This window comes from Heterodontus francisci, chromosome 10 (assembly GCF_036365525.1).
Source record: "Heterodontus francisci isolate sHetFra1 chromosome 10, sHetFra1.hap1, whole genome shotgun sequence".
NCBI classification, from domain to species: Eukaryota; Metazoa; Chordata; class Chondrichthyes; order Heterodontiformes; family Heterodontidae; genus Heterodontus; species Heterodontus francisci.
The window spans coordinates 45357707-45381744 of NC_090380.1; the positions used below are offsets into that span (position 1 = coordinate 45357707).

At 42.4% G+C, this 24038-nt stretch overlaps 1 protein-coding gene across 3 annotated transcripts in view; it reads left to right on the top strand.

The window, feature by feature from the left end:
* The window catches only part of LOC137374438 (cilia- and flagella-associated protein 47-like), a 777638-nt gene that overhangs the window by 276992 nt on the left and 476608 nt on the right, over positions 1-24038 (top strand). For all 3 annotated transcript variants that reach the window (XM_068040550.1, XM_068040552.1, XM_068040551.1), the window contains 2 exons: positions 877-965; positions 8507-8620. In XM_068040550.1, coding sequence (XP_067896651.1) covers positions 877-965; positions 8507-8620 — 203 coding nt within the window. The remainder of the gene's footprint in view (positions 1-876; positions 966-8506; positions 8621-24038) is intronic.

The window sequence follows — 24038 nt, forward strand, 5'->3', positions numbered from 1 at the left end:
AACCACCCGTTTATACTAATCCTACATTAATCCCATATTCCTACCACATCCCCACCTGTCCCTATATTTCCCTACCACCTACCTATACTAGGGGAAATTTATAATGGCCAATTTACCTACCAACCTGCAAGTCTTTTGGCTTGTGGGAGGAAACCGGAGCACCCGGAGAAAACCCATGCAGACACAGGGAGAACTTGCAAACTCCACACAGGCAGTACCCAGAATTGAACTCAGGTCACTGGAGCTGTGAGGCTGCGGTGCTAACCACTGCGCCACTGTGCCGCCCTGACATTTGCATTCATTTCACTTTCTAGCAATCTAATTGGTTGCAACTTACCTTGTGATTGACCTTTTCACCATTTGTTTGACAATGGTGATAAAGACAGGTCAAGTAGGGAGAAGGTTTTTATTTGATCACTGGTAATTCCACATTTTCCATAGAATCTACTACTATTGATTTTTGAACTGTGCTTAGTCCATGGGTTGAGGAATATCTATGGTCACTGCTGCTTTCTGCTCCATAATAATAAGTTATAGCATCATAATGACTTCTGGAAATGCAACAGTTCAAAATGGTTACATTTATTGTACTTCTTATCTTGAATGTACTTTTGATATTGTATAAGGCTGCCGTGTTAATAATATAAAGGACTAACATTATCACTGGCCATATTAAATAGAAATGCTTTCATACCATGACCAAGTACAAACTTGACAGGTGTTTCATTTTATGCACTGTTATGTCTTATTTTGTTGAGCACAGTATCATTTTTTTATATTTTATCAATGCCTCGTAGCTATTTTCATGTAGTTGTGCAACAACTCGTGCTGCCATGTTGCTATTTGACTGATGTGTTCTTTCTTTCAATTTTTCAGGCTACTTTTAAATGTGAATCTCCATGTTATGAGCAGAAAAGAATGCAATTCAATATTACCAACCCTTTAAATGGAAAGGGAGATTTCCGGTATGTCTTAATTGGTGGCTGAACAAACCGCCAAAGTAAGAGCTATCTGGTAACTTATTCTAGGATATAATCCATATATGTTTTTATAAATGACTTTTCCCAAGTCAAGAATTTGGTGTAACTGGGAATTTGGCACAGAGGGGAAAAGAGGTGCTGCGTTTTTATCTCCAGTGTTATGAAAGTGCTTCCATTTTTTGTTAAATATTTTTTGAGGACTCTTATTTAAAGTATGGAATGGATTCATTTTGGAAGACTGAAGATTTCATAGATGAGGTCCCAGAGGACTGGAGAATAGCCAATGTTGTTCCTTTGTTTAAGAAGGGTAGCAAGGATAATCCAGGAAATTATAGGCTGGTGAGCCTTATGTCAGTGGTAGGGAAATTATTAGAGAGGATTCTTCGGGACACGATTTACTCCTATTTGGAAACAAATGGACTTATTAGCGAGAGGCAGCATGGTTTTGTGAAGGGGAGGTCGTGTCTCACTAATTTGATTGAGTTTTTTCAGGAAGTGATGATATATGGACTTCAGTAAAGCCTTTGACAAGGTCCCTCATGGCAGACTGGTACAAAAGGTGAAGTCACATGGGATCAGAGGGGAGCTGGCAAGATGGATACAGAACTGGCTCAGTCATAGAAGACAGAGGGTAGCAGTAGAAGGGTGCTTTTCTGAATGGAGGGATGTGACTAGTGGTGTTCCGCAGGGATTAGTGCTGGGACCTTTGCTGTTTGTAGTATATATAAATGATTTAGAGGAAAATGTAGCTGGTTTGATTAGTAAGCTTGCGGACGACACAAAGGTTGGTGGAGTTGCAGACAGTGATGAGGATTGTCAGAGGATGCAGCAGGATATAGATTGGTTGGAGATTTGGGCGGAGAAATGGCAGATGGAGTTTAATTCGGACAAATGTGAGGTAATGCAGTTTGGAAGGTCTAATGCAGGTGGGAGGTATACAGTAAATGGCAGAACCCTTAGGAGTATTGACAGGCAGAGAGATCTGGGCGTACAGGTCCACAGGTCACAAAGTGGCAACGCAGGTGGATAAGGTAGTCAAGAAGGCATACGGCATGCTTGCCTTCATCGGTTGGGGTATAGAGTATAAAAATAGGCAAGTCATGCTGCAGCTGTACAGAACGTTAATTAGGCCACACTTAGAATATTGCGTGCAATTCTGGTCGCCACACTACCAGAAGGACGTGGAGGCTTTGGAGAGGGTACAGAAGAGGTTTACCAGGATGTTGCCTGGTCTGGAGGGTATTAGCTATGAGGAGAGGTTGGATAAACCCGGATTGTTTTCACTGGAACGACGGAGGTGGAGGGGCGACATGATAGAGGTTTACAAAGTTATAAGCGGCATGGACAGAGTGGATAGTCATAAGCTTTTTCCCAGGGTGGAAGAGTCAGTTACTAGGGGACATTGGTTTAAGGTGAGAGGTGCAAAGTTTAGAGGGGATGTGCGAGGCAAGTTTCTTTACACAGAGGGTGGTGAGTGCCTGGAACGTGTCGCCGGTGGAGGTGGTGGAAGCAGGTACCATAGAGACGTTTAAGAGGCATCTTGACAAATACATGAATAGGATGGGAATAGAGGGATATGGATCCCGGAAGTGCAGAAGGTTTTAGTTTCGGCAGGCATCAAGATCGGCGCAGGCTTGGAGGGCCGAATGACCTGTTCCTGTGCTGTACTGTTCTTTGTTCTTTGTTCACTTTGTTTTTTTGTTGAAAGTTTACTGAAAGGACACTGAGAGGTCTTTTTTGAAAACAAACCTTTACTGGATATCACATGCCTTCAGCTCAATAAACAACAGAAACCTTGGTGACATGGGGGAGATGTTTAAACAGAAGTGACATGTCCAGATTTGAGGGTCAGAATATGGTTTTGCTTCTGAGATATTGTTTTGGTTCAGTTGGGGCATGGATAGAATTGAAAAGCAGTTGGTTTTGTAGCCTGCTGAAAAGAAACCCCCAGCTCATCTTTCCTGCACCTCTCCAAGAGACCCTAAGAAATCCAGTGTTCTTCTTTCTTTACCTCTTTGGAAAAAAAACCCTGCGAATCCAGAGTATGTTAACTGAAACCCCTGATGCCACATTTCTTTTCGAAAGCCTACCACTCTATTTTTTGACATCTCCAGAACGAACTGCTTCTGGAAATATCCCAGTGACCTGTCTCTATATATCAGGACGCCAGACCAAATGGGACAACTGACATCCTTCTGTATATTCTCTTTTTTCTTCAAGAATTAGCAAGTATTTGGCCAAAGTATTCCTTTCTGTATCTTTTTTTGGTAAAAGACCTCTGCAGAGAGAATTTCTTAATTTTTTGTCCCTGTGTTGTGTGGGGTATTTAAAAAGGGAACTTTCATATTTCAATCTGTGTGTTAATGCTTTGCTTCGTTATTGGGTTTTATAATAAACTGATAATTTTGTTGTTTATTGAAGAAACCTGGTTGGTGTATTTTATTCTGGGATAAAGAGTAGAGTATATGATTGACCGTATCGGTAACTGGGTAAACATTTAAATATATGTTGTGACCTGTGGAGAAGTGGAACTAGATAAGACCGTGCACTCCTCCCGCCTCTATTGTAACACCAGTAGCTGGTGAGTGTTTTTCTTTTGTCTCTAAGCTAGGATACTGTCAATTGCTATTAGTTTACTAAATTGGTAACTTAAACTAGATAAAGCAATTAATTCATAGAACTAAAATAATCGATTCAATTAAAAAGATAATTAATTAACTAATCAAATAAATAAATAAGGGTAGATAGGCAGGGCAGGTGGTGTGCAGTAACTGCAGCAAGTGGGAGTTTATGGAGAGCATTGCAATTCCGGACAACAATATCTACGGTAAGGGTTTGCAGCTTGAACAATTTCAGCTTAGGGTTGTTGAGCTGGAGTTCGAGCTGCAGACACTGAAGGGCATCAGGGAGGGATAGTTACCTGAAGACTTTATTCCAGAAGGCAGTCACACCCCATAGGTTAAATAGAACTTTAGAGTTTGTCAAAGTCAGGGGTGTGTGACTGTGTGTCAGGCAGGAATAGGGGTCCAGGATATAGTGAAGGAGGAGCCTTGGCCCTTGACTCTGACTAACAAGTATGAGGTACCGTGTGGATGAATACGAGGACTGCAGGATGGATGGACAAACTGACCTTTGCACGATGGTGCAGGAGGCCATTCAAGAGGGGGGTGTAAAAAGGAATGTGGTAGTTATAGGGGACAGTACAGTCAGCAGAATAGATACTGTTCTCTGTAGCCACGATCAGGAGTTGCAAAGGTTGTGTTGCTTGCCACGTGCCAAGGTTAAAGGCATCTCCTCGCAGCTCAAGAAGAACTTGGAGGGGGAGGATCCAGTTGTGATGGTCCATGTAGGAATGAATGACATAGGTAGAACTAGGAATAATGTTCCGCTAAGAGCGTTTGAGAAGTTAGGGTCCAAATTAAAATGCAGAACATCAAAAGGTAGTAATCTCTGCATTATTACCTGAGCCACGTGCCAATTGATATTGGGATAAACAGATTAGAAGGTAAAATGTGTGGCTGAAAGTGTTATGTGGGAGGCAAGGGCTTCACTTTTTCAGCCATTGGCATCAGTACTGGGGAAAGAGGAAGCTGTCCCGATGGGAGGAGATCCACTTCAACCAGATTGCGACCAGCGACACAGCGAAGCAAATAACTAGAACAGTAGACAGGGATTTAAATTAATAAGCGGGGGGTGGGGGGGTCAGGGGGTGAGCGCGGAGGTGGTGGCAGGAGGAGTCAGGAAAGGGTAAATTCAATAGTAGCAAGAAAAATGTCAAGGCTCCAGACCAGAGCAGTATTTCGGGTAAAAATAAGCAGAGTAGGTCAAGAAGGGCAGTGAGAATAACAAAGGTAATAGGGCCTTCATGAGTAAGGTGATGCCAGGGAAAATCAGAAAAAAAGTCAAAGCTAAAGGCACTATATTTGAATTCTCAAAGCAAATTAAATTACTTAGCACAGATGGATGTTAATAGGTTTGATCTAATAGCCATTACAGAGACATGGTTGCAAAGTGAGCAAGGTTGGGAACTAAATGTTCCAGGATACTTAACCTTTAGAAGAGATAGGCAAAATAGAAAGGAGGAGGGTGTAGCCTGATAATAAGATAGGATAAAGACAGCAGAGAGAGAGGATTTTAACCCAGAAAATCAAGTAGTAGAATCAGTTTGGATGGAGCTAAGAAACAGCAAAAGGCCGAAAACTTTGGTGGGAATTGTTTATAGGCACCCTAACAGTAGTGGTAGTGTAGGGCAGAGTATAAATCAGAAAATTAGAGGCACTTTTAATAAGTGTAAAACAGTAATCATGGGACAATTTAATCTTTGTGTAGACTGGGCAAATCAAATTTGCAATAATGCTGTGGAGGATGAGTTCATGGAATATATATAAGATGGTTTTCTCAATCAGTATGACAAAGAGCCAACTAAGGATCAAGTTATTTTGGATCTAGTATTATGCAGTAAGAAAGGGTTAATTAATTAATAGCTTTCTAGTAAAGGGACCCCCAGGGAAGAGTGACCATAATATGATAAAAATTTTATATTGAGTTTAAAAGTGATTTAGTTAAGTCCAAATCGAGCGTCTTAAATATAAACAAAGCGAACTACGTAGGTATGAGGGGTGAGTTGGCTAATGTCAATGGGGAAATTATATTAAAAATGTATGACAGTAGACAAACAATGACTGTCATTTAAAGAATTAATACATAATTTACAACAAATATACATTACCTTAAGACACAAAAACACCACAGAAAAAGTGCCCCAACCATGGCTAAAGAGGAGTTAGATCAAAGGAAGAGGCTTAGAATGATGTCAAAAAGAGTGGTAAACTTAATGATTGGGAAGATTTTAGAGTTCAGCAGAATAAGAGCAAGAAATTGAGAAGGAAAGAGATGAGACAATGAGAGTAGACTAGCAAGAGACACCAAACAGGTTGTAAACGTTTCTATAGGTTTGTAAATAGGAAGAGATTAGTAACAGTAATCCAACTTAATTAGCGGGGTACTGCAAAGAGCAGTACTTGTGGCTCATCTATTTATGATCTATGTTAATGACTTGGATAAGGTGACTGAGTGTAGCATATCCAAGTTTGCTGTTTCCCACCAATGTTAGGTGGGAAAGCAAGCAGTGAGGAGGATGCAAAGAGGCTGCGGAGGGATATTGACAGGTTGGGTGAATGGGCAGGAATGTGGCAGATGGAATTACAATGTGGTAAAGTGGGTGAAATTATCCACTTTGAAAGGAAAAATAAAAAAGCAGAATATGTTTTGAATGGTGAGGGACTGGGAAATGTTTGCATTCAGAAGGACCTGCGTGTCCTTGTACATGAATCAGAGAAAGTTAGCATGCAGGTGCAGCAAACAATTAGGAAGGCAAATAGTATGTTTGCTTTTGTTAAAGGATTGGAATATGACAGTCAAGAAGTCTTACTACAATTATACAAGGTATTGGTGAGGCCACACCTGAAGTACTGTGTGCAGTTTTGGTCTCCTTATCTAAGGAAGGACAAACCTGCCCCAGAGAGAGTGCAACAAAGTGTTACTGGACTGGTTCCTGGGATAAGGGGATTGTCCTATGAATAGAGATTGATTAGACTAGGCCTATATTTCCTGAGTTTAGAAGAATGAGAGGTGATCTAACTGGAATATATAAATTTCTTAAGGGACTTTGCAGCGTAGATGCTGAGAAAATATTTCTCCTAACTGGAAATCTAGAACATGGGGTTGCAGTCTTAGAATAAGGAGTCAGGGCCATTTAGGACTGAGATGAAGAGAAATTTCTTCACTCAAAGCTTTGTGAATCTTTTGGAATTCTTGACCCCAGTGAGCTGTGGATGCTCAGTTGTTGAGTATGATAAAGACAGAGGTCTTTGGGTACTAAGGGAATTGAGGGATATGGGGATAGTGCTGAAAGGTAAACTTGAGATAGATGATTAGCCATGATCTTGTTGAATGGCACAGCAGGCTCAAAGGGCCAAATGACCTACAACTGCTCCTATTTCTTATATTTAGTTTAGTTTAGTTTAGAGATACAGCACTGAAACAGGCCCTTTGGCACAGACTCACAGCGAGTCTGTGCCGACCATCAACCACCCATTTATACTAATCCTACACTAATCCCATATTCCTACCACATCCCCACCTGTCCCTATATTTCCCTACCACCTACCTATACTAGGGACAATTTATAATGGCCAATTTACCTACCAACCTGCAAGTCTTTTGGCTTGTGGGAGGAAACCGGAGCACCCGGAGAAAACCCACGCAGATACAGGGAGAACTTGCAAACTCCACACAGGCAGTACCCAGAATTGAATCCGGGTTGCTGGAGCTGTGAGGCTGCGGTGCTAACCACTGCGCCACTGTGCCGCCCACATTCTTATGTAAAACTTTAATTTTGCTGAATGCCATGTGGGTATGCATTAATATAAAAGCTAAAGCTTTTTAAAAAACCTTTTTCACACTAGAACTCATCCATGTATTATTCAATAATAAAATTGTGATATTTATATCAAACGTGGGTGGGTCTAGAAATAAATATGTTTTAAAATTTATCTGCTTATTCAAATATAATTAACGATCAAAAGGTTGCAGAAGTGCCTGTTTGTGCACAAATATCAGCATCTTCAGTCACTGATGTTAAATATAGCTCATTAATTATATAGTGGAGAAACATTGATTCACTTTCTAAACTGGTGAGGGTATATAGTACCACAAATAAAAAATCGATTTGAATATTACAAGCTTTGGAAAATCACTTGTATTCGTTTTCTAAAAAACAAATCCTCTTTTGATGTCTTGATAATGAGTGCAGATTTGTACATCTGTAGCAAGTATTTTTCAGAGTGGACACTTTGGCCGGAATTTTACGTTGAGTGAAAGGCCCTGCCCACCAGCCGAAAAGTCGGTGGTGAGCCTGCCTCTGCCGGGCCTGGGGAGCCAGGCTGGGATTTTTTGCTCCCCAGGCCCTTAATTGGTCTTGGGCGGGACTTCCACCTCCTTCGGGCAGGAAGTCCTACCTAATGGAGCTGCCAACCAATCAGTGTGCTGGCAGCTTAATCCCAGCAGCGCCACTGGGAGCAGTGACCACTGCTGGGACTACACCCAGCCATTGGAGGCAACAGGAAGGACAGCCCGGGAAAGGAGGTAAGTTTTTTGGGCTTCGCCAGGGACAATAAGTCGAGCCCTGGCGAGGTAATGAAGGTTGGTTGGGGGGGCAGTGTTGCGCTTTGGAGGCGGTTAAATTCTGGACTTTATCTTGCAAAGAAAATATTGGGGTTGAATTTCTACAGGGGTTTACTCCTACTGTAACTTCAGCAGAGCCACAGGATCCCTGGATGAATGGCCTAAGCACTGGTTACATCACTTTCCCAGAGTTTCTGCAGCTTTTCTGCCAAAGTTATGGCAGAGGAACAGAACAGCCCCCATGGAAATTCACATTCAGTGTTTTGAGTTTGAGGTTTTGAGACAGTATGTAGATAGTTGTGAATTATTTACTTAGGCAATACTTTTACTGTTTTTTCTAGGGTAATTTTAATGGAAACCCAGAACAGTCTTTTTAAGACAGAGGATTTTAAATGCATTGCAGCCTTACTTGCTAAAGTGAAGATGCAAAATCAAAAAATGAATATAAAGTTTAGGTAAGTTTCACAGCTAAATTAGACTGTTTAATAAATTGATTTGCTTGTCCACTGAATTGTTTTTTCAGTTGACCACAATGTAACTAGAAATTCAGTTGAAAGATTGAATTTAATTCTGTTCTTATCATTGTTTCCAAATCATTGCATCGTTTGAAACATATAAAGGGGGAATGACAGCCATAACTGATCCTGCCCTCATTCAAGATACACACAAATTCTTGTTCCAGAGTGTGCCACTAAATAGCAATCAAGAGTTGGAACCAGGCAGGCTGTTTTTAGCCTTCCTTACCATGGGGTACTTTGGCCACTTGTAGCACTTTGACTAACACCTTGGCTGAGATCAGGCATCACAGCTGTCTGGAGATCGAAGACGCACCGCCCTGTTCTGTGTGGTTCAGTGTCACGAGGGAGTGCTTTTACTTACTTTTTACTGAATAAAAAGAGTTTTATTGGTTCTTGGGATGTGTGCATCAATGGAGAGGCCAGCATTATTGCTTATTCCTAATTTCCCATCCCTAATTACGCTTGAGCAATGTTCTGCTTAGGACCCTGAAATGTATAGAGTGTGTAGTTGTAAATGCACATTGTAAAGCTGGATTAACATTTTGTTATTTTGCTTGATTGGCCCTTGAGATCAAGGAGAAATTTTGTAGACCTTTGCTTGCCAGTAGTTGCTTTCCTCTTTCAGGTGACTGACCGAGCTGGTAGACATGGGGGGGCCCGATTACGCATAATCTATGGAGGAAATGGGGTCAGTGATTGGACTGCCCTCTCTCATTTCATACTTTTGGTGTCAACTGTTGGTCAGTGGTAACACTCTTGCCTCTGAGACAGAAGGATATAGGTTCATCTCCCACTCCAGAGAACTGAACACATAATCTTGGATGAGATAATTTGTTGGATGAGATGTTAAAAGGGGATTAGCCTTTTGTGTATTCAAACTGTCTGACAAAGACTAAGGACAAATCTTCAAAACCAAAAGGTGTTAATGAAACCCATCTCACACCTCTCCTAAAAACATTCCAGAATTGAATGTTTTCTTCTAAAACAAAGGAGGTGTGAAGTAGCCATATCTTGGGCCATTGTATGATCACCATGGGAATGCAATCAGAGTGTCTCCTAACATGAGGTGAGATGTGACAGTTTTGTCTAAAAACAGACAACCAGAGAGAGATCCAGCAGGTGAAGCTACTTGTAATAGTTGGCATTCCAGAAATCACCTGCCCTGGTGAAAACATCCTGCATCTACATAATACAGCAGAGAGAGCTGGAAGTGACCCACCATCTTCAACAGAAGTTTCAATTAAGAGAAATCTACAATCATCTCAGGACTGCAAATATCTGGAACTTGAGTCTCAAGAGAATTCAACAAGTTTATCGTAACCCATCATCCCTACAAAAACCCACCTATCTCTTTCCCTTCTCTATCTGTTTCTTTGTGTGTGTGTGCGTGCATGCACGTGAGTGAATGCGTGAATGAATAAGGTTGCGACAATTTCAGGATAAGGCGTCTTGATCAATAAAGAATTGACTTTGTTTTGTTTTTAAACCTACAAGAAAACCTGTCGTTGTCTTTTTATTTGAAAAATAAAACCTCAAGGGGCTAAACTCTTAATACAAATGCACTTGCTGCGGTCAGGTGGGGAGTTGAACAGTGGGAACCACCTATGTCACACCACGTGGCCGTAACATCTAGCCTAGCCTATAGCCTGGCCTAGCCTATTCTATTTTTAACATTTTAATCAAAGACAGGTCAGAATAGGGAAGTCTTATTTTTACTAAAAACGGAGACTAAGGGACCAAACTACATTCAAAGCATAAATTGGCTAATTTCTTAGCCCCTGAATTATGGCCCAGATCAATGGTGGTGGCAAGGTCGGATCAGCAAGCTAAAGCCAGAATTTGAAGTGGACCCGGTTCTACCAGAATCCTACCTTGCTTTATTGGTGCTGCCATTTTTTGATGAGGTTGGGGCTTTAGGTTTATTTTCTACCCATCCTCTTATGACAAGCAAACATGTCAATGAAGTTCCTGGGCTAGGTTGAGAATTCCATTTTTTATGTTCTTCAAAGACTTCAGCAGAATTCATACCACTTGAGTTGGCAGGTCCATTTGAGGCCCAAATCTTTACCTAGACAAATGTAATAAATTTTGGAAGGATTCAATTATCTGGTCTGGAGGCAGAATGATTCCTTTTGAAGCTGAACACTCCCAAATAATAAGCTTTGTCTTTGACCCCAGTGGCCCTTGGCGGATCTTGCATAGAGTGGCAATGAGCTGCTCTACCTTATAAAGCTAGACTGAATTGAGCATTGCTGATTTGCCATTGCAGGTGTTAGTAGCCCATCCAGGGCATGCAATAATCCTGCCTCCAGGTCTTGGGGTTGGAATCCCATCCCTGGGTTTAGGAAGGACAGGGTTTCCATTCTGTCTTAACTGAACTGCAGTCCAGACTTCCAGGAATGTTGAGCCTTTGTTTTCTCCTATTTTGTTCAGGTGCATGTAAATAGAGTTACTATATTTTAATCTAATAATTAAATTTGACCTGTCACCAGTGTCATGGAACTGTAATTATTTTTCACCTTGGATTAAAATCATTGTGTGCCTTTAAGACTGAGCACAGGGTGCCAGCTGCACCTATCCCTCAGCCACAGCAGGAAAGGTCACATGGTATAATGTTTCGATTTGACTGTGTAAAACTGGCAAAAAATAGTCCTAACCAGCCACCAGCGAGGCATTCTCCTGAAGAAAAGAGCCGTCTATTCTCTCTCAGCAGTAAGGAGCTACAGGCTGAGTTAATTGCCTAAGGGAAAAAAAAAGCCCTTTTTTGAAGAGACCACTTGTATTGCTGAAGGTAGAAAAACTGCTTTACTTTACTTCCAAGCTAGGAAGTATTTGCTTCAAGATTGAATCTCACTTGAATGATTGTATTTTCTGGAATTCGCCATTGGACTTGATGCCTGCTGCAGCTGAAGTGTTTTGAATGCCTATCCATTGAAGAACTATTTAATCAAATCCGTGTGGAGACTTCAAATGGCATTTGACTATTTTCACATTAGAATACCTCACCCATCGGGAACGTAACCCACAAAGACTTACTTATTTATTTATTCTTAAGAAGCAGCTAATTTTTAAAAACAACATTTTTTTTTAAAGAAACTGGTTAACCATGATTTTTGAATGTATGTGTGTGTATGGGGGAGTTAGGTTAAAATAAGAAGTTATAAGGTCTTTAGACATAGGTTTATCTTAACAGTGTTTAAGATTTAGTTTTAACATAGTTAATTTGTTGTTGTCTAAAGTTACCTGATTTGGTCTGATTTATTCTGGGGGTTACTAGAGTGTTTAATTTAGCTGTTTTATGGTTGGGTGGGAAAACTTTAATAATATGCTGTGACCTGTGGAGTGATGGGCCTGAATTGATGGTGCATTGCTCCCACCTGGATCGTAACACCGATATAGTATACCGAAATAGGGGCGGCGCAGTGGTTAGCACCGCAGCCTCACAGCTCCAGCGACCCGGGTTCAGTTCTGGGTACTGCCTGTGCGGAGTTTGCAAGTTCTCCCTGTGACCGCATGGGTTTTCGCCAGGTGCTGCAGTTTCCTCCCACAGCCAAAGACTTGCAGGTTGAGAGGTAAATTGGCCATTGAAAATTGCCCCTAGTGTAGGTAGGTGGTAGGAGAATGGTGGGATGTGGTAGGGAATATGGGATTACTGTAGGATTAGTATAAATGGGTGGTTGTGGGTCGGCACAGACTCGGTGGGCCGAAAGGCCTGTTACAGTGCAGTATCTCTAAATAAAATTAAAATAAATAAATAAACACCAGTCATAGATTTAAAAAAAATAAATAAATGCTGCCAACAGAATACGATATATTAGACATCCCGAGTGAGATTTACAATGGAACTAGTTATTTCACAAGTGGAATTTTAGAAATTGAGGTTCAGTAGTAGCTTAGGTAGTAGCATACCGATATAGGGCCTGAAATTCCAATTAGGCTCACGAAGCAACTTGGACGGATTGCAGTGGATTCTGGTTCTGCTGGATTCTCCCCCATTTAGATATCCTGGCAAAATTCTAACCGGGATATTATGGACAAATCTTCAATCTACTGCCACCTCCCATGTGAAGGGGCATTTTTGGATGAGAACTTAGGCATCACAGTACAACCTCAGTAAATTCAGCTTCTTTAATCAATGCAGGCAGAAGAAAACTTTTCAACAGCTTCTTAAATCAAGCTTTGGAGTGTTTCTGTATTTGAGGATTAGAGGTTCTGGAGCTTGTCCTTGCAGCCTAATCTGTTACTATCTACAATTGGGCTATTTTCTGTGCTGTCATTCTGTTTGGAATATATAAATTCTGCATCCTTCATGAAGTTGTTGGGATGTTTTTGGGCACTGGTAGCTGAATGGAGGGCATGGGGGAGGTGCACTGTTGTCCTGCATGACGTTTATTTCAAAAAGCCACATCTGGTACTGGTAATGAAGTATGGTTCAGTGTATATCTGGAACTGTAAGGGTTTTGAAATAAAAGGAAATTGAGAGGTACTTCAGTTGATGGGATCTGCAACCTAATAATAGGTGTCTTCAGACCACTAGCAGAAAGTGGTTGCTAATGAGTGAAATCAACATATACTGTAACATTAACACTGCCCACCAAGTTTTAACACAAAAAGTAATGTGTTGCTCCTTGATGTGAATTTGACACAAATATGACAAAAACTTGGAAAATTAGGCCCTTTATATTTGAGAGAAAAAGGGAACGTAAGGAGATCTGTATACAATGATTGAAAATTATGTCAAAAATAATACAGCAACTACTAGCATTTATATAGCACCATTAAGATAATAAAACATTCCAAGGCACTTCACAAGATCATTATAAAGCACAATTTGACAGTGAGCCACATAAGGAGCAACATAATAAATGTTGAGAGGAATTATTTTAAAAGGTACAAAGATTTAATCAGTGTTAGAATAGGTGAGAGGAAAATAAAAGGTCAGCTTCTCAATAGCAGTAAAAATCATTAAAATAAATTACTTATGTGCAAAGTAGTCTGAGTATAAAAGATCAGATAGGTTCTTTGTAATTTGATAGAAATGTCACAGGAAGAAATTAAAAATGGCAGATGTGTTAAATCAGTTCTTCACATTAACCTTCATAGATGATGACTACAAACACATTCCATTTCCAATCAAACTGGTTTAGGAATCTCTAACATGTAAAGGTCAGTGGAACATGTGTTATGAATAAACTCAAACCATTAAATGTATAGGGTAATTGTACTGGATGATGTACACCTGAAAATTGTCAATAAAATTAGTGTGGGAAAAAAGGTGCTGGTTAATAATTTATAATTTCCCAAATTTGGACAATATAAATACGTTGGCTGACAAATGGCAACTGCAGATAATTGCAAAGTGCTGCACTTAAGGATGGAAAAATAAGCGACATATGTACTCCATAAATGGTATTAAAATAGCTAAGGATGAAGCAGAAAAAAGAGTCTGAGGAGTCTTGGCACTACACAAGTCATGTTCAGCCAGTGTAAGACAGCAATCAGCGAAATCAATAAAATATTGAACTGCATAGCCAAAGCAGTCTGAAGAGGTCATAATCAAACTGTGTCAGACCACACCTTGAGTATTCCATCTTGTTCTGGTTGTTGACATACAAGAAAGGCATTCAAGTGCTGAATACAGTGTAGAGAAGACTCAGGAGACTGGTCCTTGGTGCTTGGGGTCTAAGATATGAGGAAAGCCTGGAAAGACTTGGAATTTTGAGCCTGGAAAGGAGGTGTCCTTATAATTGTGTACAAAATAGTAAATGGTAAGTCTGGAATATTGCTTTAAATTAAAATATAGAAGTAAGACAAGGGGATTGATTTCAAACTAGTAAAAGGTAACTTTAAGACTGATGGAGCTGCTTTCCACAGAATTACATATATGGAATGTACAGCGCAGAAACAGGCCATTCTGCTAAACTGGTCCAAGCCAGTGTTTATGCTCCATACGAAGCTCCTTCCACCCTACCTAACCTAATCCTATCATCATATCCTTCTATTTCTTTTGCCCTTGTTTGTATCTAGCTCCCCATTAACAACAACAATTTATATTTATATAGCGCTTTTAACATAATAAAACGTCCCAGGCGGAAAGTGAGGCGGAGAGGTGTAGGGAGGCTATTTCAAAGCTTGGAGCTTAGGCAACGGAAGGCACAGCCACCAATAGTGGAGCGATTAAAATCAGGGATGAACAAGATTCCAGAATTGTAGGAAAGCAGATATCTCTGAGGTTTGTGGGGCTGGAGGAGTTTACAGAGATAGGGAGGGCGAGGCCATGGAGGGATTTGAAATCAAGGATGAGAATTTTAGAATCAAGTCATTGCTTGACCGGGAGCCCATGTAAGTCAGCGGGCACGGGTGATAGGAGAACAGGTGCGAGTTAAGACACGGACAGTAGAGTTTCAGATGACCTGAAGTTTATGGAGAGTAGGATGTGGGAGACCAGCCAGGAGTGCATTGGAATAGTCAAGTCTAGAGGTAATGAAGGTATGAATGAGGGTTTCAGCAGCAGATGAGCTTAGAAAGGGGCGAAGCCGGGCGATGTTAGAGGTGAAAATAGGCGGTCTTGGTGATAGCATGAATATGAGGTCAGAAGCTCATCTCGGGGTCAAATGTGACACCAAGATTGTGAACAGACTGGCTTAATCTCAGACTGTTGCCAGGGAGAGAATGGAGTTAGCTTGGTAATGGAGTTTGGAGTGGGGACTGAAAACAATGGCCTCAGCCTTATCAATATTTAATTGGAGGAAATTTCTGCTCATCCAGTACTGGATGTCAGATAAGCAGTCTGATAACAGTGGAAGAGTTGAGAGAAGTGGCATTTATAGTATTTCCCTCAGCTGCTTCTTGTGGAAGTGAGTTCCACATGCTTTGTTTTCATGCAGAGAGTGGTCTGAATTTGAAGGAAAAAGTCATTTAAGCAACAATTCGATGCAGAAAAGGTGGACTGTAGGGTGCTTCTGGATGAATGAACTAACATGGGCCGAATTGTCTTCCTCGTCCATAATTATATTAAAGAATGAAAGAACTTACATTTATATAGTAAAAGCAAAATACTGCAGATGCTGGAAATCTGAAATAAAAATAAGAAATGTTGGCAATACTCAGCAGGTCTGGCAGCATCTGTGGAGAGAGAAGCAGAGTTAACATTTCAGGTCAGTATATTTACTTCAAAGAACTAAACCCTTGTGTTCCAATAGATTGGTTAAGCTTTCCAAAGAACATGTCTCTTCAGAACTATTCATTGGTCCCACTTATTGAAGTAAAGGTTGCTAGAGTACTACAAAAAGGAAGAAAGAAACAGAAAGATTTGCATTTATACAGTGCTTTATCACATATCCGAAATATCTCAAAGAGTTCCCACATAAGATGAAGTGAAATGATGGATATGTGTGCAAGTGTAACAGCCATTTTCCATGCAGCAGGATCTCACAAACAACATTGAAGTGAATAATTAGCTATATATTTTTGCTGGCATTGTGTGAGACAGGAATTAAATACCAGCCATGGGGAGAAATCCCTGCTTATTTTGAATAATGACAAGGGGGCTTAAAAATTTGATAGAGCAATGTCCATTTTTCAGATGCAAAACAAACCCTTAAGCACACAATATGATGGATGCTCATTATGCATTGGAAGTGTGCCACTCATTATATTGGATTGGGTTGCTCTGTAGGAGTCCAGATGTATTCCAGAACTATTTAAAACAATTAATTAAATATTCAAATTAAGATCTTGTGCTTGTTGTAGGACTTTATTTTGATATTGGTCCATTCCAGCTGTTGTCTCGCCATGTGATAAATTTGCCTAAACACTCGTGACAAGCAGGAAGGACCCTTCAGCACCACTATTTAAAGAGCCAAAATGCTACTTATGGGTTTTTTTTTCAGAACATTACAGCGCAGTACAGGCCCTTCGGCCCTCCATGTTGCGCCGACCTGTGAAACCATCTGACCTACACTATTCCATTTTCATCCATATGTCTATCCAATGACCACTTAAATGCCCTTAAAGTTGGCGAGTCTACTACTGTTGCAGGCAGGGCGTTCCACGCCCCTACTACTCTCTGAGTAAAGAAACTACCTCTGACATCTGTCCTATATCTATCACCCCTCAACTTAAAGCTATGTCCCCTCGTGTTTGCCATCACCATCCGAGGAAAAAGACTCTCACTATCCACCTTATCTAACCCTCTGATTATCTTATATGTCTCTATTAAGTCACCTCTCCTCCTCCTTCTCTCCAACGAAAACAACCTCAAGTCCCTCAGCCTTTCCTTGTAAGACCTTCCCTCCATACCAGGCAACATCCTAGTAAATCTCCTCTGCACCCTTTCCATAGCTTCCACATCCTTCCTATAATGCGGTGACCAGAACTGCACGCAATACTCCAGGTGCGGCCTCACCAGAGTTTTTTACAGCTGCAGCATGACCTCGTGGCTCCGAAACTCGATCCCCCTACTAATAAAAGCTAACACACCATATGCCTTCTTAACAGCCCTATTAACCTGGGTAGCAACCTTCAGGGATTTATGCACCTGGACACCAAGATCTCTCTGTTCATCTACACTACCAAGAATCTTCCCATTAGCCCAGTACTCTGCATTCCTGTTACTCCTTCCAAAGTGAATCACCTCGCACTTTTCCGCATTAAACTCCATTTGCAATCTCTCAGCCCAGCTCTGCAGCCTATCTATGACCCTCTGAACCCTACAACGTCCTTCGGCACTATCCACAACTCCACCGACCTTAGTGTCATCCGCAAATTTACTAACCCACCCTTCTACACCCTCTTCCAGGTCATTTATAAAAATGACAAACAGCAGTGGCCCCAAAACAGATCCTTGCGGTACACCACTAGTAACTAAACTCCAGGATGAACATTTGCCATCAACCACCACCCTCTGTCTTCTTTCAGCTAGCCAATTTCTGATCCAAAGCTCTAAATCACCTTCAACTCCATACTTCCGTATTTTCTGCAATAGCCTACCATGGGGAACCTTATCAAACGCCTTACTGAAATCCATATACACCATATCCACTGCTTTACCCTCATCCACCTGTTTGGTCACCTTCTCGAAAAACTCAATAAGGTTTGTGAGGCACGACCTACCCGTCACAAAACCTATCGATAATGAACTTATTCTTTTCAAGATGATTATAAATCCTGTCTCTTATAACCTTTTCCAATATTTTACCCACAACCGAAGTAAGGCTCACAGGTCTATAATTACCAGGGCTGTCTCTACTCCCCTTCTTGAACAAGGGGACAACATTTGCTATCCTCCAGTCTTCCGGCACTATTCCTGTCGACAATGACGACATAAAGATCAAGGACAAAGGCTCTGCAATCTCCTCCCTAGCTTCCCAGAGAATCCTAGGATAAATCCCATCTGGCCCAGGGGACTTATCTATTTTCAAACTTTCCAAAATTGCTAACACCTCCTCCTTGTGAACCTCAATCCCATCTAGCCTAGTAGCCTGAATCTCAGTATTCTCCTCGACAACATTTTCTTTCTCTACTGTAAATACTGACGCAAAATATTCATTTAACACTTCCCCTACCTCCTCTGATTCCACACACAACTTCCCACTACTATCCTTGATTGGCCCTAATCTAACTCTAGTCATTCTTTTATTCCTGATATACCCATAGAAAGCCTTAGGGTTTTCCCTGATCCTATCCGCCAATGACTTCTTGTGTCCTCTCCTTGCTCTTCTTAGCTCTCCCTTTAGATCCTTCCTGGCTAGCTTGTAACTCTCAAGCGCCCTAACTGAGCCTTCACGTCTCATCCTAACATAAGCCTTCTTCTTTCTCTTGACAAGCGCTTCAACTTCTTTCGTAAACCACGGCTCCCTTGCTCGACAACTTCCTCCCTGCCTCACAGGTACATACTTATCAAGGACACGCAGTAGCTGCTCCTTGAATAAGCTCCACATTTCGATTGTTCCCATCCCCTGCAGTTTCCTTCCCCATCCTACGCATCCTAAATCTTGCCTAATCACATCATAATTTCCTTTCCCCCAGCTATAATTTTTACCCTGCGGTATATACCTGTCCCTGCCCATCGCTAAGGTAAACCTAACCGAATTGTGATCACTATCACCAAAGTGCTCACCTACATCTAAATCTAACACCTGGCCGGGTTCATTACCCAGTACCAAATCCAATGTGGCATCGCCCCTGGTTGGCCTGTCTACATACTGTGTCAGAAAACCCTCCTGCACACACTGGACAAAAACTGACCCATCTAAAGTACTCGAACTATAGTATTTCCAGTCGATATTTGGAAAGTTAAAGTCCCCCATAACAACTACCCTGTTACTCTCACCCCTGTCAAGAATCATCTTCGCTATCCTTTCCTCTACATCTCTGGAACTTTTTGGAGGTCTATAAAAGACTCCCAACAGGGTGACCTCACCTCTCCTGTTTCTAACCTCAGCCCATACTACCTCAGTAGACGAGTCCTCAAACGTCCTTTCTGTCGCTGTAATACTCTCCTTGATTAACAATGCCACACACCCCCCTCTTTTACCATCTTCTCTGTTCTTACTGAAACATCTAAATCCCGGAACCTGCAACATCCATTCCTGCCCCTGCTCTACCCATGTCTCCGAAATGGCCACTACATCGAGATCCCAGGTACCAACCCATGCTGCAAGCTCACCCACCTTATTCCGGATGCTCCTGGCGTTGAAGTAGACACACTTTAAACCAGGTTCTTGCTTGCCAGTGCCCTCTTGCGTCCTTGTAACCTTATCCCTGACCTCAGTACTCTCAACATCCTGTACACTGGCACTACATTTTAGGTTCCCATTCCCCTGCTGAATTAGTTTAAACCCCCCCGAAGAGCACTAGCAAACCTCCCCCCCAGGATATTGGTACCCCTCTGGTTCAGGTGAAGACCATCCTGTTTGTAGAGGTCCCACCTACCCCAGAAAGAGCCCCAATTATCCAGGAAACCAAAACCCTCCCTCCTGCACCATCCCTGCAGCCACGTGTTCAACTCCTCTCTCTCCCTATTCCTCGCTTCGCTATCACGTGGCACGGGCAACAACCCAGAGATAACAACTCTGTTTGTTCTCGCTCTAAGCTTCCACCCTAGCTCCCTGAATTTCTGTCTTAAATCCCCATCTCTCTTCCTACCTATGTCGTTGGTGCCTATGTGGACCACGACTTGGGGCTGCTCCCCCTCCCCCTTAAGGATCCCAAAAACACGATCCGAGACATCACGAACCCTGGCACCTGGGAGGCAACATACCAACCGTGAGTCTCTCTCGTTCCCACAGAACCTCCTATCTGTTCCCCTAACTATGGAGTCCCCAATAACTAATGCTCTGCTCCTCTTCCCCCTTCCCTTCTGAGCAACAGGGACAGACTCTGTGCCAGATACCTGTACCCCATTGCTTACCCCTGGTAAGTCGTCCCCCGCAACAGTATCCAAAACGGTATACCTGTTGTTGAGGGAAACGGCCACAGGGGATCCCTGCACTGCCTGCTGGTTCCCTCTCCTTCCCCTGACGGTAACCCATCTACCTACTTCTTTTACCTGAGGTGTGACTACCTCCCCATAACTCCTCTCAATAACCCCCTCCGCCTCCCGAATGATCCGAAGTTCATCCAGCTCCAGCTCCAGTTCCCTAACGCGGTTCTCGAGGAGCTGGAGTTGGGTGCACTTCCCGCAGATGCAGTCAGCAGGGACACTCTTGGCGACCCTTACCTCCTTACCTTAGTTGTTAGTTTGTCGTTTGAGGCTGCTGGTGTCTGTTTTTTGGCCTATTTTCTGACTTTGACTGCTGAGAAGACAATTTTGCTGGTGCTGGACTGTTTTTGGCTGCCTTCTAAACAGTTGTACTGCAGTCATGCGTAGTCTGGTAGGTTGCCTTAGGGGGAAGCTGCAAAGAAGACAGGGGAGAGCAGAAGCAGCTTACAGAAGAGGGAACTGGGCACGAGATCATATCCATTGCTGGTATTCAGGGAACATTTCTCCGACATGAACTTCTTAAAGGAGTTCAGGCTTCTCCACCTCACAAAAGAGGGTGTCACTAAGTGTAGTGCCCCCTGTAGCCACAAAACAAACCTCATACCAGATCATGGGTAGGTACTGCCTGTGGCTGTCACGGTGATTGTGGCCCTTAACTTTTAAGCTATAGGCTTCTTTCAGGCTGTACTAAGTGACGTCAGTGACATTTCCAGGGTACGGCCCAGGAGATTTTAATTCTCACACCTCGTTTGTATAGGCCTTAACCTGGTGGGCAAGAATAGGATTTTGGGTGGTAAGGGGTTGCTGCCAGGAATCCAAAGGGATGGACCAGTAATCAGTAGTTGGGAGGGTATAGTGGTTGGGGGAGGTTGGAAGTCCAGGACAGAGGAGCCCCCAAGGTTTCTGCTTCTCCTAGTCTACAATGAAACAAACAAAAAGTAAAATTAATGTGTCTTTCTAGTTTCTTCTGGCCCACCAGCAACGCTACAACAACTTTCCTATGCCAGCCATGGATTAAAATTGCAGTCAGGCAGTGATGACCTAATCTGAGCCTGATCTGATATTTAGAGAAGGACCCACTACCTCAATGAAGAGTGCAGGAGGGCATGCTAGGAGCAGCACCAGCCATACTTAAAATGAGGTGTCAGCATAGTGAAGCTACAACACAGGACTACTTGTATGTCAAACAGCGGAAGCAGCATGCATTAGACAGGGCTAAACGATCCCACAACCCATGGATCAGATCTAAGCCCTGCGGTCCTGCCACATCCTGTCGTAAATGGTGGTGGACAATTAAACAACTAATAGGAGGAGGAAGCTTCACAAACATTCTCATCCTTAACGATGGGGAGACCAGCATATCAGTACAAAAGACAAGGCTGAAGCATTTGCATCTATCTTCAGCCAGAAATGCCGTGTGGATGATCCATCTGAGCCTCCTCCTGAGATCTCCAGCATCTTAGATGCCAGTTTTCAGCCAATTCGATTAACCCCACATGATATCAAGAAACGGCTAAAGGCACTAGATACTGCAAAGGCTAAGGGCCCTGACAACATTCTGGTAATAATACTGAAGACATGTGCTCCAGAACTAGCCATGCCCTGAGCCAAGCTGTTCCAGTACAGCTACAACACTGGCATCTACCCGACAGTGTGGAAAATTGCCCAAGTATGTCCTGTACCCAAAAAAAGGGCAAATTCAACCTGGCCAATTATCATCCTATCAGTCTACTCTCAATCATCAGCAAAGTGATGTAAGGGGTCATCGATAGTGCTATCAAGCAGCCTTGCTCAGCAATAACCTGCTCAGTGACACTCAGTTTGGGTTCTGCCAGGGCCACTCAGCTAATGACCTCATTACAGCCTTGGTCAAAAGAGCTGAACCCCAGAGGTGAGGTGAGTGACTGCGCTTGACATCAGGGAAGCATTTGACCGAGTATGGCATCAAGGAGCCCTAGCAAAATTGGAGTCAATGGGAATTAAGGGGAAAACTTTCCACTGGGTGGAGTTCTACCTAACACAAAGGAAGATGGTTGTGGTTGTTGGTGTCAATCATCTCAGTCCCAGGACATCTCTGCAGGAATTCGTCAGGGTAGTGTCCTAGGCCAACTATCTTCAGCTGCTTCAACAATGACCTTTCCTCCATCATAAGGTCAGAAGTGGGGATGTTCGCTGATGAATGCACAATGACCTGGCAAAAGTGGACTGGATACAGCTACTTGAAGGAAAATCAGTGGCAAACCAGTGGGTGGCATTCGAAAGTGAGATACTACAGGCACAGTGTAGGCATGTCCCCACAAAGATAAAGGGTGGTACTGTCAAATCTAGAATCCCCAGGTTATCTAGAAGCTTACAGAGTAAGTTAAAGCAGAAAAAGAAAGCTTATGATGATCACAAAAATCTTAATACTTTCGAAAACCGAGAGGAGAATAGAAAGTGCAGGGGTGAAGTAAAAAAGGAAAACAAAGAGAGGACATGAAGAATTATTGGCAGGTAAAATCAAGGAAAACCAGAAAATGTTTTATCAGTACATTAAGAGCAAGTGGATAACTAAGGAAAGGGTAGGGCCTAACAGATGTACAAGGGAACTCGTGCATGGATGCAGAAGACGTGGGCAGGGTTCTTAATGAGTTTTTTGTCTCTGTCTTCACAAAGAAGAGGGTCGATGCAGGCATTGTAGTTAAAGAGGAGCAGTGTGAAATATTAGATACGATAAGCATAATGAGAGAGGAAGTACTAGAGGCTCTGACATCCTTGAAAGTGGATAAATCGCCAGGGCCGGATGGATTGCATCCCAGGTTGTTAAAGGAAGCCAGGGAGGAAATAGCGGATGCACTGAGGATCATCTTCAAATCCTCACCAGATACAGGAGCGGTACCAGACAACTGGAGGTCTGTGAACATTGTACCATTGTTTAAAAAGGGTGCGAGGGATTGGCCAAATAATTATAGACCAGTCAGTCTGACCTCGGTGGTGGGTAAATTGTTAGAATCAATTCTGAGGGACAGGATAAACTACCACTTGGAAAGGGATGGATTAATCAGGGATAGTCAGCATGGATTTGTTTGGGGAAGGTCATGTCTTACTAACTTAATTGAGTTTTTTGAGGAAGTAACAAGGAGGATTGATGAGGGTAGTGCAGTGGATGTGGTCTACATAGATTTTAGTAAGGCATTTGGCAAGGTCCCACATGGCAGACTGGTCAGTAAAATGAAAGCCTATAGAATACAGGGGAATGTGGCAGGTTGGATCCAAAATTGGCTCAGTGACCGGAAACAAAGGGTAATAGTCGGAGGATGTTTTTGCGAATGGAAAGCGGTTTCCAGTGGCGTTCCACAGGGTTCAGTGTTGGGTCCCTTGCTGTTTGTGGTATATATTAATGATTTGGACTTAAATGTGGGAGGTATGATTGGGAAATTTGCTGATTGACACAAAAATTGGCCGTGTAGTTGATAGTGAAGAGGATAGCCGTAGACTCCAGAATGATATCAATGGTTTGGTTGAGTGGGCGGCAAAGTGGGAAATGGAATTCAATCCAGAGAAGTTTGAGGCATTTGACGAGGGCAAATAAAGCGAGGGAATACACAATAAACGGGAGGATATTGAGAGGTGTAGAAGAAGTGAGAGACCTTGGAGTGCATGTCCACAGGTCCCTGAAGGTGGCAGGACAGGTAGATAGAGAGGTGAAGAAGGCATATGGAATGCTTTCCTTTATTGGCCGAGGTATAGAATACAAAAACAGGGATGTGATGCTGGAGCTGTATAAAAAGCTGTTTAGGCCATAGCTGGAGTATTGTGTACAGTTCTGGTCGCCACATTACAGGAAAGACATAATTGCTCTGGAGAGAGTACAGAGGAGATTTACAAGAA